At 43.2% G+C, this 17,168-nt stretch overlaps 1 protein-coding gene across 5 annotated transcripts in view; it reads right to left on the reverse strand.

Annotated features, from left to right (window-relative positions):
• Window positions 1-1,206: 1,206 nt before the first annotated feature.
• KLF7 (KLF transcription factor 7) overlaps window positions 1,207-17,168 on the reverse strand; it is a 90,768-nt gene continuing 74,806 nt past the window's right edge. For all 5 annotated transcript variants that reach the window (XM_079130699.1, XM_079130700.1, XM_079130702.1 and 2 more), the window contains 2 exons: window positions 14,035-14,158; window positions 1,207-7,328 (listed from right to left, as the gene is read on the reverse strand). In XM_079130699.1, the coding sequence (XP_078986825.1) occupies window positions 7,277-7,328; window positions 14,035-14,158 (176 nt within the window). In that variant the 3' untranslated portion in view covers window positions 1,207-7,276. The remainder of the gene's footprint in view (window positions 7,329-14,034; window positions 14,159-17,168) is intronic.

Genomic DNA, 17,168 nt, shown 5'->3' on the forward strand with positions numbered 1-17,168 from the left:
GACTTGGACAACTGTGTGTCTGACTCCCTTACCTGCTCAGGAGATGCAGCAGCTGATGTTTATAATTTTCAGAACCATTCTTCTGGCCCCTGCAGCCCTTACTATTTCCTTTCCTATTTTATTAGTGAGGACACAGTCACCCAACTTCCCTCCCAAGCCTCGGCCCTTACCTGTCACCTGTTCTCCTGTTTAGAGACCTAAAAAACGTAGGACCCACACAGTCAGCTCAGTCTCTGTAGCCATGGTTCCTAATGTGAAAATTTCTGAGAAGTTTCTTACCAGATTCATGTGACTAAGGATATAGACTTCTCACCGTCATATCCGTTTTGGTAAGTCCAAAGAATGAAAAGAAATCTCAAGTAGTACCAAGTCCCCGGGGACAACGTGCTTATTGTTGTTTCCAGTTAATGGTATCACTTCTCCTCGGGATCAGCTGGGCAAGGGATGCTGGGATAACACCACCCGATGGGTGTTCCACCTTCCTCCCTACTTCGATGTTCTTTCCAGGAAGTCATGTGTGGAAGAGAAGATTTCAGTAGTGGTCTTTGGGGTTCTGAGAATTTCCCCAGGCCTTTCATCTCCCTCTTGGAATCTGAGGCTGCTTGCATGTGCAACTGCCTCTCTGCACTCTGTACAGCAACCTGAATTTCTCTGCCCTGCCTAGTCATTTCCTCCCCACTTTCTTACCAAGCATCTCCTGTAAATACACCCCCTCTTCCTCATCTCTTTATCCCCCACAACCTTTCCCCATCTTCCCTGCTCCACACCTGCTTCAAATAATCCTTTTCAAATATGCTCCAATTTAACACCACCCCAGAGCAAATGCCCTCTCACCAAATAAACTATTTTCAATAGCCTCTCCCAACCTCCTACAAACAACATCCCATCACCTGCTTCATTCTAAATTACTGCTTTTCATAATCTTCAACTATTTGCTCTTTTTCTCCTCTTGAAGAAATAAGCTGCCTTCAGCGTCCTTTCTTCTTTGGGCACGGAGCTACCTCACAGAAACTATAAAGTGCGCACGTGTACATGCACACACACAGCAGCCCCCCAAAGAAAAATGACCTAATACCTTTTACCCTCCCTGTCTCCAAGAGAGAAAACTCCAAGAAGTATATAAGGCCCAATTTGTGTCTCTTTGAGGACTTTCTTCCCCAATGAAATAAGCTAAGGAGAAATACAGTAAGGCATTCCAAGGCCAAACACATTCTACTGTTTATTACACATATTACATTCTTAAATAAAAATGCGTCACATAACATTTTTTGCATAGATATCTTACAATATACCAATTTAAAAAAGAATTATGAAACAGACCAGTAACAAAAATAAATTTTTTCTTCATTAATAATTTTGTAACATTAACATACCACCATCATATAATACAAATAATAGTTTTAAATCTTAAGACTTTTGTACAGCAAAAAAACTTGACAAAGTAATATATTTATATATATATATAAAAAGCTTAAAAAAAATAAAATGTCAAAAAAAGGCATAACCGAGGGCTATAAGACTGGGTACTTCTGTGATATATTATAAATACCAGAGAAGGCCTGAGAGAATGTGACGGGGGAGGCGGGTGAGGGGAGGGGCTGGGAGTAGGTCTTTCCAAACACACTTGTTAGACACATCTGGCAAAAGGAAAATGTATAGTGCAAAAATAAATTTCTTCAAGCAACTGTGAAGAAGATGATCAAGATTTGAAAGAAAGTCATGGTGGCCGGGGAAGCTGCATGGTGAGAGTGGGGTGGGGGAGAAGGGGCTTGGAGGGGGTCGTGAATGGAAGGGGAGGCTTCAAAAACATTAAACATTTATTTTTGCCTCTGTGTTAGCAAGGAGATCTTGGCCATAACAGGTGTATTTTTCCTCCCTGGAATGAAGCAGAAGTGAAAAATAAGGAAATTAAACTAAGTCAGGGTTTGGATAGGAAATGCATGCTGGGAAGAAAAATAAAAATAAAAATAAAGGTTGAGAACCAGCCAATGAGCCCCAAAGCCTTCAGGACCTAGATTTGCAGAAATCATTCTGCCTCCAGTCTAAAGGCCTAGGATATAAATGTCCCCTCTCTCCACCCACTGCCCCTCCCCTCCATGTGGAACTAACTCCCAGTGTGGTTTTAATATACTGGCAATTGCAAGCATCCATCCCCCCCCCAAAAGATATTAGGCACTGGTGGCTACTCCTCCTAAACGTCAGTAGCCTGTTTTCCTTCTGCGAAGGTACAATCGGCACACGCGCACACACGTCCAGGCGCGTGCGCACATACCACCCTCATTATTCTGACGTGGGGTCCTTTTTTATGGCAGTAGACAGAAGCTGGAGTGAAAGCAATTTACGATTCCAAAGCTCACAGTTGAAAAAAATTGTATAAACAGTCCCCAACCAAGAACATATCAACATTCCCTCGTGACCACTGAGAGGGAGCCCTGTTTGAAAAGAGTATCTTGTTTGGGATATTGGTGAAGTGACAGCCTAGGATTTCTCTCTCATTTTTGATACCTGTTTCCCGAGGACTTACATGTAAAAGCAAAACACCTGAAGAATACAGTACTATATTGGAAGGATGAGCGTAAGAAAGTTAACTGCAGCTTTGTTTGTCCCCTTTCTGGGATTTATTATAGGAACCAACAGAGGAGACTTAAGCAAGAGAAAATCCTGGAGCCTCAGGCAGTTAGTCATGAGATATCACATTATTTACAAGCAGTTTGTTTCCTTTGACACATCTCTGTTGTCCCATCTCAAGTATTTCCAAAAGTCCTCCAAGAGGAAAATAGGCCATCGAAAAGACATTGATGTATCCTCAGGCCAGGCCCTCTAGTTTTCCAAGCTGAGAGATATCACCATGTTTACCGAACTTTAATCCAGACATCCATAATTCGAATCCTCCCTGCCTGCCTCCGCTCCTGCCACTTGCAGAATATGGAAGGAGAAACTTCCATGAATAAATTTCAACCAGGTTTTACTTTTGGCAATGTTTGGGGTGCAAAATTGTGGCCAGAAATGCTGGCCCTCAGAAGGTTTTTTGTTTTTATAAAGGAGGAAAGAAACAATTTCTGTAGTCAGTTAGGTCTCTCACTTTCCCTCCTTTCTTCCTTCTCCTAAAAACAACTCATGCAAAGGAGAAGACAAAAGCACTTGCCACCGTATTTTACATTTTACTAAGTGACTTCCAGAGAGGAAATCATTTTAAGCCATTAAAACTAATCACCGGGTTTTGTTGTTCTTGCAATTTAGATCTATTTCTTTTGGCTTTCCCATAGAACGCAGGAGTGAAGGCTACAGGCAGAATGTTCTGAATGCTCTGGATGAACCACCCCAAAACTCTGTTTATTTCCCCTTTGATGTAAATAGACATGGATAATCTGGAAGCTTATCCCACTCTAAATCCTTAAAAAAATTTTCTCTGTCTTTAGAGAAGATTTTTTAAAACCAGAAATCCATTCTGCTCATCATGCATGAGGTTGGCTGTCTTTTTACCCTGTTATAATCAGGCAATCAAGATGTAAAAGGGCACAGGAGGTGTGGGTGGGGAGATGATGGCATTGAGAGAGAAGGGGGTATTTGAAGGGCTTTGCAAGGGAAAGCACATAGAGAGGAGGAAATGGTCAGCATGAAGGTCATTTTGGGGTCTCCAATATTTTTACAAAATGCAGCTTTGTCATGGAATCCAAATGCCTCTGTATCTGGACATAATACTCTGATCACCACCAGGCGTAAGCTGGGGCAGTGAACCAACAGGGGGCAGGAGGCCAGCAGCTAGGAGCAGCTTTATCATTCAGGTGTCCACATCTCTGACTTACAGCCAATGTGGTAGGAGAAAGAAGCAAAACGTGAAATAAAGAAAACTGTCAGTGGCTTAGAAACACTTTTTCTACACGTCAAACTCTGAACCCTAGATGGAGCGTGCTTGAGAGGACATCCACAAGAAACACCATGTCAGGTTTCTCCTTTCAAATTTGGGATCCCCTGGACTGTTAGGAGGTAAAAATTTAAATGAGAAAGGGGTTTAATGTGTTTCAAATGTCCATCAAAGAAAGCACTGCTAAAAATAACCAGCCTGCTTGGGAGCAAAACGCATTCCAATTCTTTCTTGGAAAACCTGTTCACATCAGAGATGATGGACGGTTTATCACAGTTCCATTCTCCAAAATGATCAGGGCCACCCCAAGCCCACAGCGAGGACTGGCTATCATTCAAAGGTGTCAATCTGGGCTAGAGAGAACAGTTTCAAAGCCATACACGTAGCACCCTCTGAATCCTCAGGCCAGTTCTCAGTCAGCGTAGGACTGAAGCAAGCAAGCACCATCATGGCGTTTCAATTCACCCTGCTCTGAGAAAGGTCAGGAGCAGAGTACAAAGGACCTCACTGATACAAAAGAGAGAGAAGTTACCAAACATTTCAGACACTGATGAGGACCAAAGGGCCTTTGTTCTGCTATATTCAAATGAGACCACAGATGACAACGGGGAGCAAACAGCAATGATTACTCTTTTGCATTCTTTTTTTTTTTTTTTTTAAACTTTCTTTTTAATAGAGCCTTGCATTGGTCAGTTCAAAAATTAAATTAAGTATTATAAACCCTTAATAATAGCATTTTGAGAGGCAAGAGCAGCTCCAGCTTGGGGAGAACATGGTAAATCATGGCAGCCACGGCTTATGCCATCACTGGCGTGTGCGTGCGTCCGCGCTGGAGGCTGCTACAGAAAGGAAAACCAACGAACCAACAAAATGTGGGGCATCTAAAGTTTCACCTAGTGCACTGACTGGAGGCGCTACAGTTTAATACAGCTGAGGTTCAAGGTCCCTCACACATCCCTTCATCCAGAAAGGATGTACCACACATTCAAATACAATCCCATGGGATGCCCTGATGGACTGGCCACAAATACACTCAAAACGCAGTAGAGGACTACGAGATTGTCAGCAAACAGTGCTCCAGAAATTGTTTCTAAGTCATATCTAGTTTTAAATCTTTGGAATAAAACTGATTTTTTAAATACCCTCCAACTAACATATATATAATTGCCTCCGGCAAATGGACAGAATCTGTATGCGTGTGTGTCTGTGTGTCTGTGTGTTTAGGGTGGTTTTTTTTCTTTTTCTTTTTTTTATTTTCTTTTTTCTTTTTTTGTTTTTGTTTTTGTTTTTCTTTTTGGTCTAAATTGAAAAAAAAAAAAAAAAAGGAAAAAGAGAAAGAAAATTCTAAGGGCCAGACCTCGAAACGCCCCAAGTGTCCAAATGGCAGCTACAGCATTTGTGATAAGGAGGTTCCTTGACCCTCAGACGAGTAGCTTCAACATTGCAGTGAAAGCAAAGGTTGCAGAAAGCTGAAAACCCAAAAGCCAAGGATCTTGAAGGTTGCTGTCATATATGTGTTTGTGTTCCTTAGATTATGATTTCCTTTGAAAGACTTCAGTTTTGCATCCCAAATAGATATGGGGTGGCATTTTAACAGTCAATGAGTCAAACAGTCAAAGGAGGGCAGGAGGGGAGCCAGCTGGTATGAGGAGCAGCAACCATGTGTGGACCAAATGCCATGTTTGTTTGTTAGACGTGTCTTGAAGGGATGGTCCCAGAATATACAAAATATACAATCTGTCCTAATAACCACCCCGCTTGCTTGCATAGGCCATTTAATGGTCCTAAAGGCAGTCTTTGGAGTTGAGGCCAGTGCCAGCTAGCTAAGAATGCGGGTAGATAGAGACCAATATTGGATGTGTGTGTGGGATGACAGGTGAGGAATGTGAACCCCCTCGGAGTCAGCTTGCAGAGTAGTGTGAGGCCTCTGTTGATCCTGGGTGCTCTAGGTCACAAGGCATGGTGGGTCTGGCCAAAACCCGGGGAAACATCACAAGAGAGACACCGCCACCCTCCCCTTAAAGTCAACCCTCATTCCCACAATGGCATTCTGAGTGGTGGATTTTAACAAGTGGGTAATATGAGCTCAGTAGGTATGAGAGAGGAAGATAGGATGATGTTTTGTGAAGCCACTAGACTTGGGAGGCATCCTCAGTTTTCCCCACTCCTGGAAAGAGTGGTATTTTTGGCTTTTTGTCAGGTCATAACCCAGAGTTAGATTAAATATGCAGCTGCCCTTTGAGACTAGCGACATCTATGCTGTGACTGGTTATAGGGTAGCAATGACACACAGCACAGTGGTTGATCACTACGAGCTGAGGTCATCGGGCCTCAAGGAGGATGAGGGAACTGTGATGTCCCGTCTGATTGGCTGCTTCGAGAGCTGGACATCCAGGTGCTGAGAGAGAGAGAGAGAGTCCTGGAGAGGCTTAGTCCATGGAGAAAAGATAAAACATTTAAGCTTCCAAATAAGCTTTTCAAGTTTTCGTTAGCAAAAACAGAGATTAAAAAGAAAAAATCTAGCACTGGCAAAAAGGTGAGGCTCAAGGGATATACTGTGATTTATCATCAAGGACTTTATTCTCTTGGCCACTTTGCAGTCATGCTAGAAGTTTCCAGAATCCCTAGTGCATATGGTGTGCAAGAGTCAAAAAGTAAGAAAAGAAAACTCCTCCCTTGAGAGTGAAGTCTAGAGAAATTCAGGCCAGAAAGGTGTAAGGTGTTACTCCAGAGTCTGCCGCCGCTAAGGCCGTTGGTACCGACTGCAAAGATCTCAATGGTACTAAGAAGAACCGAAATCAATCAACAGTTCTGTGAGGAAGTCTGACGCACGGAATAGTAGGACTTTTCACACACAAAGGACAAATAAACCAAGAGTTAATTTTGGCTACCAAACTGCAATTTGGTTTTCTAGGTCATTTTCCCCCAACTATGTAAAAAGAAACATTAGTGCTACACATTTGCAACTTTAAGCCGTTGTATTCTCCTATCAAGTTGCACCGAGAAGCAAGTTAAGTGAGCCCCTCGTACTGCCGTCCACCCGCAGAGACGTCACATCCATTTGCTTTGCTTTCCATTGGCAACAGCGGGAAGAATTCCAATAGCGCTGAAGTAAGCGGCCAGTCTGTCTTGCTGAGTTCACCTGGTTTCCTTCGTCTTCGCCTCTACCATCTGGCTAGGGCAAGGCATAAGGAATAGACGTATATATTTTAAATATAGTTGAGTGCATGACAGCGTGGACGTGTGTGGGTCTGTGTATGAGAGGGTGTGTGTGTGTGTGTACACAGAGGTTTACAAGTGAGAACTTTCTTCTGCGAGGCAGTGGGTCCCCGCCTGAAGTCCAGCCCCCTGCCTCACGGCATTTCCTTCCAACATTGGCCGACGCCATGGCAACTCTGGCCTTTAGGATTTTTAGATATGTCTCTTCATATGGAGGGCAAGATGGTCAGACCTGGAAAAACACCTAGAACATATAAATAACAACGAGGGTATTAGACAGGTTCAGGGTATGAGACCTCCATCATTCCATTAGGAAATGATCAACCTTACTTTCCAGAAAAGTGGCACACATGAAGTGTGTGTTGGAGGTCAACTCAGGTGTCAGGTGGCTTTCAATCCCAGCCCTTCCACAGCTGTGTGACTCTGAGCTCACGCCTTAATTTCTATGCCTTAATTTCTACCAATGGCTGGGGATAACCCCATCGCTGTGCTCATAGGCTGGTTGGTAGGGTTAAACGAGATGATCTGTGCAAAGTACTTTCACTATTACCTGACACCTAGTAAGATCTCAATGCACATTAACTATCATGATCATAATTATAATTATTAAATAAGAAACGAATGTGAAAGTACTTTGAAAACGTGTCATGATCAAATACTATAAATACAGTAAAGAAGAATTAGACTGTGTCATTGAAGAGCGGAACTCTGGCGTTTTAACCCTTCTGAGTTCTTGGAGATATGGGTCTGTCATTCCTTCTGAGACTGAAGTTATGGTGATAGTGATCTGCTAAGTGACAGTCATGTGACCCATGGAGCCCTGTGAAAGGCAGCTCAGATGGCTGCTGAAATTATTGGAAAAGGGCAGCTCTCTTTCCACTGGGATTGCTAAATTGCTAAGATATAAGCCTGGAGCTGCTGGTGTCCATACTGCCATTGTGAGAAATAGCCTGCTTGAGAAACAAGTGAACAGAAAGCAAGGGGTTCCAGGGGATAGGAAGGTTAAGAAAAGACCCCATGACAATGTCTGAGAACCTGGATCCAGCCAAGCCTGAAGACAACTCTAATTCTGTTCTCGTCAGTTATCTCAGCTAATACATCCCCTATGTGTGAGCTAACACCAGTCCAAGTCAGGTTCTCTATCTTATAACTAATGGGGTGGGCATTTCTATATCCCAACAGGCTGCAATCTAAGGTTTTGGCTGGAATCCCAGTTAAGTGAGTATGTAAGAGAACCATCATGCCTGGCCCTGGCTCTGTGCACTCACTCTGGATTCCCTCTGGAAACTGGCTACTTCCTTACCTATGAGAATGTCCCCAGGCTCCCCACCACCCAAAACTCTTGTTAGGATGTTAGCAAACTGCCCTGCTCAGGTTAGCAGGGTTTCCTGTCCAGAGCAGGATTTCCCTGTGTTTGTTCATTCTTAAAACAAACAAACCAAAAAATCCACCCTGTCCCCTGACCCCAACATTCTCTCCACACCCTCTGTTTATGTCCAGTCCTTAAATAGGTTCACATGCAGGATAGAACCCCAAGGAAATGAAGCAAAACAGGACAAAGGTACAATGAAAAACACAGAAGAATGGGAAAACTTCAGCAGAACATAACCTAAACCAATAACATACTGAATAATAACAATGTCAACTGCACCCACCAATTTCAGGCCCTGATTTAGTATGAGCAAGCTATTTGGATAATCCCTTAGAGATAGCACTGAAGGAGATCTGATCTGCTGTAAAACAGTGATAAGTACCTTTGGTACACAGGAAAAGCTACACAGCCTGCTGGGGATTGACCTTCGAAGATACACCACTCTGTCCTGCCCTGGCACAGCTCAGAAATGCCCACTGCCTGTTCTCTTTCAAGCTCTCCTCCTTTCTTTCCTCCTTCCTTCCCTACTTCCCACCTCCCATTATCCTAAGAACCTAAAGGAAAAAACCCAAGTTGGGAATTTCTCTGTTTAGGTATTTCTTTTTTAAAGTTAACATCCTTACTAAGAAACTATGAAAAAAAAGATGCCATTCTTATCCCAAGTACTAGAAGAGCTATTTATCAGAAAGTGGCCAAGCCAGGATTTGAACCCTGGCAGTCTCAACTCTAGAGTTCATGAGCTTAGCCACATCTGCTTTTTTAGGCTGAGACAAAGATAACTAAGCCATTAATTTAAGGAGCTTGTGGTAGGCAAACATCTATGCTGAGTGCCCCATACCTGTGGTTATGTGTAGTTACATGGCAAAAGAGAATTGAGGTTGTAGATGAAATGGATTTACTAATTAACTGGCATTAAAGTAGGGAGAGGTAATCCTGGTTCCCTAGTTGGGCCAAAGTCACCAGAAGGGTTCTTTTTTTGGGGGGGAGGGGTGATACTAGGATACAATTCAAGGGCACTTGACCACTGAGCCACATCCCCAACCCTATTTTTTGTATTTTATTTAGAGACAGGGTCTCACTGAGTTGCTTGCACCTCGCTTTTTGCTGAGGCTGGCTTTGAACCCTCAAGCCTCCTGCCTCAGCCTCCGGAGCTGCTGGGTTTACGGCGTGCACCACCACACCTGGCCAGAAGGGTCCTTAAAAATGAAAGAGGGGATTGAAGGAGAGGATCAAAGAGATGGCAGCATGAGAAGGACTGAGCAGGTTTGACAAGTGGGGAGTGGGGTCATGAGCCAATGAAGGTGGGCAACTTCCAGGAGCTGGAAAAGCAGAGAAACAGACTCTTCTTCAGAGGCTCCAGAAAAGAATGCAGTCCCACCAAAGCCCGAATTTCAGCCCAGAGAGACTCATGTTGGACTTCTAACTCACAGAAGGGTAAGCGAGTCCATTTGCAAAGTAAATAAACATGACATTAAATGTGTGGACATTGGTTACAGCAGCAATTAGAACATAATCCAGAGGTTAAGTGGTCGGGCTGGAGCAGTTAGGGCCAGAGAGACAGCAACAAAGAAGGACCAGGAATGTTGCCCTTCTAAAAGAGAGCATGGGGATTTGAGAGGGTGAGAAGTGAAGAGGTCCTGGCAGGGGATAAAACCCCTTTGCTTTCTTTCCTATGCCCTGGAAACGTTCAGAAAAATAGCATTCTTGATATGGAACTTTACTTGAAATCATCGTCTGGTCACTGTGTTCACTTTTAGTCTGCATTTACCAATAGTGGCTAGCTAACAATATATGTGCACACATCTGACTTTATCCTTCCATTTTTTTCAGAAAAATGAAATTGGAAAAAAAAAAATCAAACCAAATCTTTAACATGGTATGAACTCTAACTGAATCAAATGAGCATCATCCATATTTGTTCAAATGCTAGAAAATACATGATGCTTAGAATTAGACAAGGTTCCTTATCATTAAGACAAGGTTCCCAATACATCAGCAAGATACTTAGTCATGATTAATTTGTATTTATTAATTTACACTTACTGAATTCCATGTAGGAATAGTAAAAGGTAATAGATTAAACTCACCACCTAGGAACACAGAATCAAATAATTTTAAGGAAAATAGACTCCCAGAGGGTATTTATAACTGATCAGCAGCCAGATGACCTTAAATAAGAAGGTCCTTAGTGACTGAAATTTGTACATTACAGAGAACTGCTCAAAACCCCCAACCACTTCTCTTGCTTATGAAAAAGGCACACTGAAGTCACGTGAGTATTGACAGATATCCACCAGGGGACGAATGGGCTGAGATACTGGCTGGCATTATTTACCGCCTATCAGTGAGCTGACATAAAGAGCAAAATGCCCAAGATCTCGGGTCTAACACCCTGGCAGCAGTGCCCCTGGATTAGAACTGCTCAGCTGGCCGAATAGTGTTCTGCATTACTTCCTCTAATGGAAGCAGAGCCCCATTTACCACCATTAGCAGCCCTGTGCTCTATGGGCTGCAATTGGTCACTGTGTGATCTGCATGGTTCAGTCTCATGCTGAGGAAATGGCCCAGCCACCTTACTGGTTTTTCCCCCAACTCAAACCTGAAGTCAGAGATAACGAAAATGTGTCTACAGGGCCAAGGAGATAAAGCATGTAGTGCAGGGAACCACCTGTGGAAACCCGCAGCACTCTTGGGCCCTTCCCACTTTTGATTAAGCATGGATGCAAAGAAATATTGCTCTTCTGGTAAAAGGAAGCAACAGAGCAAGTAGGATAATACTTGACAATAAATGCTTTGCTTTCATGTGGGGGATATGGTAGGGGGGTGGTGAGGACAGTGGAAAAATGTCATAATGTGGTCATCAGAAATGGAGAGTGATGGCTAGTCAATTCTAGCCAATGAGCCATGTGGGAATGTGAGCCCACTCTGGCCAGGTCTGATTTTTCCAGACAAAGTCAGAAATATAGGCTTTTCCATATGAAATTTAACAATCTAAAATATTGGCTAGATAAATAAATAAATAAAAATGCCTCATGTATTTTTTTAAACTACTCTGCACCAAACAGAAACATAAGTGAGACTTGGTGCTAAAAAAGAAAGTTCAAACCTTGTTCAGCTTCTCAACAGGGTAGTCTGATTGCTCACATTTTATTTTTTTTTTTTTTTTTTTTTTTTTTTCTTGCAGTGCTAGGGATTGAACCCAGGGCCCTTATGTTTCCAAGGCAAGCACTCTACCAACTGAGCTACATCCCCAGCCCTGATTGCTCACATTTTAGAGGGCATGAAGTAGTGTCCTCACAGACCCTGTGGTACCAATCTGCAGTTCTGGTGAGGGCTGCAGATGTTCTGTGTCTGAAGATAAAAGTCTCCTATGGAATGCCAACTCCTCGGTCACTCCAGGCCTTCCTTTCATCTGCTTGGGGCCACTCCAACTCCCCAAGCCACCTCCCAGACCTGGCTATTCTTAGCACACTGGCTGCAATTGAAAGGCAAGGTGCTGCCTGTCATGAGACGCTGATGAGAGCCTCACCCTTCATTTCCAACAGTTGCAAATGCACTGCTGGCCTGTACCACAGGACTCTGCTGTGCTCATGGTCTCCCCCAAAATACTGCATCGTCAGAATTTGTACCAACTGTCCAGCAAAATTCTAGCTCCAGAAACCATAGTGTATTTTGATGGAAAAAATAAATAAATAAAGCAAAGGACTAACCGAAGAGTCAATCACTGAAAACTCCTTCACTGAAATATTCAGTACACATGGAATATTTCTCCACATAAATCACACACATGGCCATGGAAGGCTAATACATTGATTGCTTGGGAGTTATAAATTCCTCAATAAGTGAGTTGATTTGAAGAGAGGGATAGCAACCCTGTCAATTTCCCCTGAGAACTCTCTGTCCAGTTCCAAGGACGATGGCGACCCATCATGCCCAAGGAACAACTCGACACCCTTCAGAGACAAGTGTCTTGTGTGTGTACCTGCTACCCACACACTGTCACAGCTCACAAAGAATCCACCTTCAATCTGGCTGATGTCACAGAATGCCCTCCCTCAAAGGACCTTGAGCAACAGCCACCAGGTACACGGCTTCTTCATTAGCGAGGGCTAGAGAGGAATGAACCAGGGACACTGGGAGTTGAAGGATGCCACACAGGAGACACTTTCTTAGGACATACTCTGCAGAAGGACAACTGCTGACTCATGACACTCAGAAGGACTTCTAGGGAGTGGATGGAAATCAAACAATTCTTCCTGGGAGGCAGAACAGAGTTCTGCAGGTGCACTACCTCAGCCCTGGGTGGGAGGCTATCTCTGGGCTCCAGGAGGCACAGGGTCCTTATTTAGTTCTTAGAAAATGAAGATAAGAGGAAAATAGCCTCCTGGGGGTGGGCGGGGAAGGGAGGGGGAAGGAGGAGAAAAAACACAATTACTCCTTTCGAGGCATCTTAAGGAAGCACCCAGCCAACTTGGCCAACCATGCGACTGGGACAACCCTGCGTGCTCCTCAGACAAACAAACACCACTGAGGACGGCCTGGCCAGTGGGAGATGCAGGACAGGGACGGGGGAGGCAGGATGCAAAGGCGATCGCATTTCCTCCCAACAACAGACCGGGCCACTGCTGACATCCTGCCCACCCCCTCCTGCCATCCTGAGAGCTGCTGCCCAAGCCGGGGAACCCTGAGGCTTTCAGGGGCTTTTATCGTATTAGAAGCATTTTTCTCATCATAACTGAGACCTTTAGTATTGCATTAAAAAATGGTTAATTTTCTTAAGCTTCCTTTTAAACACAGAAATAGGATTAGAAGGATAACACGCTCAGATGCAAGCCCATTATTTGATTATGTCTAAACCTAATCCTGCCTTCACCTTGGCCTGCAGAGTCTCCATTTTGGGGTTTATTGGTTGATAATGCCAGGGCTGTCAGATACTATTACTTGGGTAGTATCTGTTGCTACGTGATCCTTCTTCCACTAGCAAATGCTGAAGGTTTGAAATTGAATTATGGGGGGAGTTCTCAAAGTGTTGCCATCTTTCGGACCTTTGTGCTCTTTCCTCCAAGGGGGAAAGAATGGTCCAGACCTCCAAAGCATGGAGGCTTTCTCCTGTAAATTCATTTCCAATAATGTTTCAGAAAAAAAAAAATAATAAAAGCCTTATAAACTAACCTACCTTCTGTTAAGCAAGCTATTTTTTCATATTATGAAGGATGAGGGAAAATGGTATTGATGTTAATAAAAAGATCAGAAGCAGCAGCTGCAGGTGACCATTCTCTACCCTATTACTTTTCTTATTATACTAAAATTATTTGTCACATTATGTCCCTGAGGGTAGGAACAATGTCTTGTTGATATCCAGTGACAAACACGGCCCTGGCCCAAAGCTAGGGTTCAATAAATGCTTGCATAACTGAACCAAGAATTCATAACCACCTCTTCGTGACATGCAAGCAAGAAGTAAAAGGCATTTCGAGGCCCCCCCGCCCATTTGTGAGACAGGCTTGTGGCAAATTTAAGCACACCCTCAACCCCCCTCACATCCCTCCCCAGCCCAGCAGCTTCTAAGCCTCTTTACCTGTCGCAGTGGTTGCATTTAAAGGGTTTTGCACCTGTGTGTTTCCTGTAGTGCCTTGTGAGCTCATCGCTCCGTGCAAAACGCCACTCACATCCTTCCCATGAGCACTTGTAAGGCTTCTCACCTGCAGAGGAGATGGAAAGACCAGGGTCAGTGACAGAACCTCCTACAGATGATCCAGGTGTGCTGCCTGGTGGTCAGTCTCAGAAAAAGCCTCTATAAATCATTCTTAAAAGGCTAGATTTCCTAACAGGGCACGCCCACTTTTTTTTTTTTTTTTTTTTTTTTTTTTTTTTTTTTGTCTCTTGGTATTTTTTTTTTTTTAACCTTCAAACGTGGTTTCATGAGCTCCTCAAATCTGAAGCTGTCATTCCAGTCCTCAGTCAGAGCATTTCCTTCGACTTGTGAGGGATCCATTTTTATTTATTTTCTATTCCCTAGAGCACTTTGACCCCCCGCTGTCCAAGCAGAAAGGAAATGTGCTATTTTCACCTGAACCACAAATGCTTCTAATTCTATTTTTCTCTGGAACCTACAGTAATTTACCATTTTGGGCTTTTCGGTCTCCTCTGTCCCCTCCCTTTCTACCACAAACCATAGCCAGGTAGCTGACTGACAAGACCAACAGCCCAGTCTCCCAGAACCTTGTGCCTTCCAGTAAGTGTGAGCGGAGGGACAGGCAGGAGGGGTATGATTTGAAAGCAAAACAAAAATCACTTGATGAGTCCTGGCATTTTTGGAAAATACTGTCACCAAAGTCCTGGTTAGAAAACCCATAACTCTAGAGCATTCCTATTATTACACAATATTTTAGAAGTCAATTTGTAAAGCAAGGTTTCAGCCACAGGGAAGCTGCTTAGAAGCATGAAATTTGAGTATGTGTGCTCAAGTGACCTTTCATAGAGTAAATACAAATGAAGAGTATGAAAAGAAAGACATGACTTTGCCTTTGCCTTAGACCTTTTTTTTTTTAAATTCCTTTTAACACATCACATCTGTCACCGAACATGACAAATATTTACCCTTCCAACTGTGTCATGGGCTGGTTCTAATTAAGAAGAAAAATAATGTTAAAAAACTCCATGAAATCATGAAACCGAGGCCCTGTCACCCAAAAGTGGGTAAGCCCAGTGGTTAAGGTCTCCCAAGCCAACTTTCCAAGGCTTGGCTTGCCCTATAGGGGCAGGTAACTTTGGGCAAGGCTGAGTAAACCTGGGTAACTGTCTAACCTCAGGCAAGTTAAAACCTCTCTGTGCCTCTGTTTTCTTAGGGAGAACAAAATTATGTACCGCAAAATGTTTGGAAAAGATAGATCAATATACATACAAATTATATATTAATTAGAACAGTGACTGGCACATATGAAATTCAAATAGCTGGTATATTATACACAGCATAACTCAGTTTCAGGATACAGAGTTGTCAAAGTACGATGGATGTGACATTATTTCTCCATTTTTAATAGCTAAATCTTCACTCGGCAGCCCTTAAGAAGACATTACCAGTTACTATACTTGACCTACTTTCTTCTTTCCACCCTTCCCTTCCCTTTAAACTTGACTACAAAGCATTCACAGCCTCTATTGGTATCACCTAGAATCAAACTAAACATGCTCGAAAATTTTATTTCATTAAATCGGTGCCCTAGTGAGCCACTGCTCTGTGAGACCCACAGAGAAGAGGAATGAGACATACATACACTTCTTTTAAAGGGAACCAAGAGGATGGGAAGGAGGGTTGGAAGCCCAGGAGGAAACCCATTCGTTTTTGGAAACCTGGGGGGAAAAATGAATCACTGAGCAGTGTTAAAAGGTCACCTTCTGGCTCCTTATAGCCAACATTTTAGAAGAGATTGCACCTGCTGAAGAGAAGGTGGCTGAGTGGAGGTGTCCCATCAGTTCTAGAGTCAGCCTACTTGGGACCTCAGTCTTTATCTGCTAATGGGGGTGGGTCTCTTCATAAACCCGCATTTATTATGAGGTCTAAGTCGGTCGTCATGCACAAGATATGTTTCTTGACCCTGGCACCCAGCAGGTATTCAAGTAATCTCAATTCCCTTTCCTCCCCCTGTTTTTGCAGGGGCTGTTAGGGAGAAAGGTCTAACCAGCTGTCACTGAAAACTTTAAGAGCTCCTGGGTTCCAGACAGCCAAGTCTGGAGTCACTCTGGGCGGCCTAAATATTAGAAAAAAGGAAGTCCTTTTAAGTTTTAAATATTTTCTTAGTATATTGATGAAGAATGGATCTGAAAAACTGAGTGTTCTTTAGGTCTATTCTGAATAAGGGGGCTACTGAAGGAGAATTAACAGACCCCGGTCCCCTCTCTGAGAGACATGTTGGCATCATTTACTTAATGCCACTGATCACCCACAAGGTTCTGTTACTTTGAGTGGAGATCTGGCACAAAAATAAATAAATAATAAGGAGAACGAGGCACCTAAGACTTTAGACATTTAAAAATGTTGTCCACGCTCAAAGAGGTTCAAATGTAAATAAGACTATGGTTTCCTGGCACCTTGGGAACCAAACACACCCCCCAGTGCAACAAGTCTCCCAGGAAATCCCGTGAAACTCAACAGCAACAAGCAGAGACATCCAGTCCCCAAAATCAATCCCACAATCGAACTGACCCATCCATCACAGGAAACCACATTCTGAAGGGCACAGGAAGGACAAAGAAATGAAAGGAGATTGAAGTGGATGTCTTTGAGTATTTCTTTCATTTCAAAACTACTTGCTTTTCCTTTTGCCAAATTCTTTTAACCAGTTTTGTTTTTGCTTTATTTTGATAAATAACATCAAGGTTTCCGTCATTTCCCAGAAAATGCTGCAGATGCTTAGTTAATTCCCAGCACACATCGACCGTCCTGTCCAGGAGCTATGTCAGAGTCCTTCCAGTGGCTGTTTCCCTTTGGCCACTGTGTAGGGAGAAACTACAGACAGCTGACGTGGCTCACGGTCTTATCACCTTACACTGTTTTCTGTTTGTGACCAGGTGCTACACAGAATAATACAGAGGACAGGTCCCTTTGTGCCTTGATATTTTGGTCAAGTTATATTAAAGTGATCTATCAAGCTATTTTTTAAAAATATTTTTTTAGTTGTCAATGAACATTTATTTATTTATATGTGGTGA

This window comes from Sciurus vulgaris (assembly GCF_902686455.1).
Source record: "Sciurus vulgaris genome assembly, chromosome: 3".
NCBI lineage: Eukaryota > Metazoa > Chordata > Mammalia > Rodentia > Sciuridae > Sciurus > Sciurus vulgaris.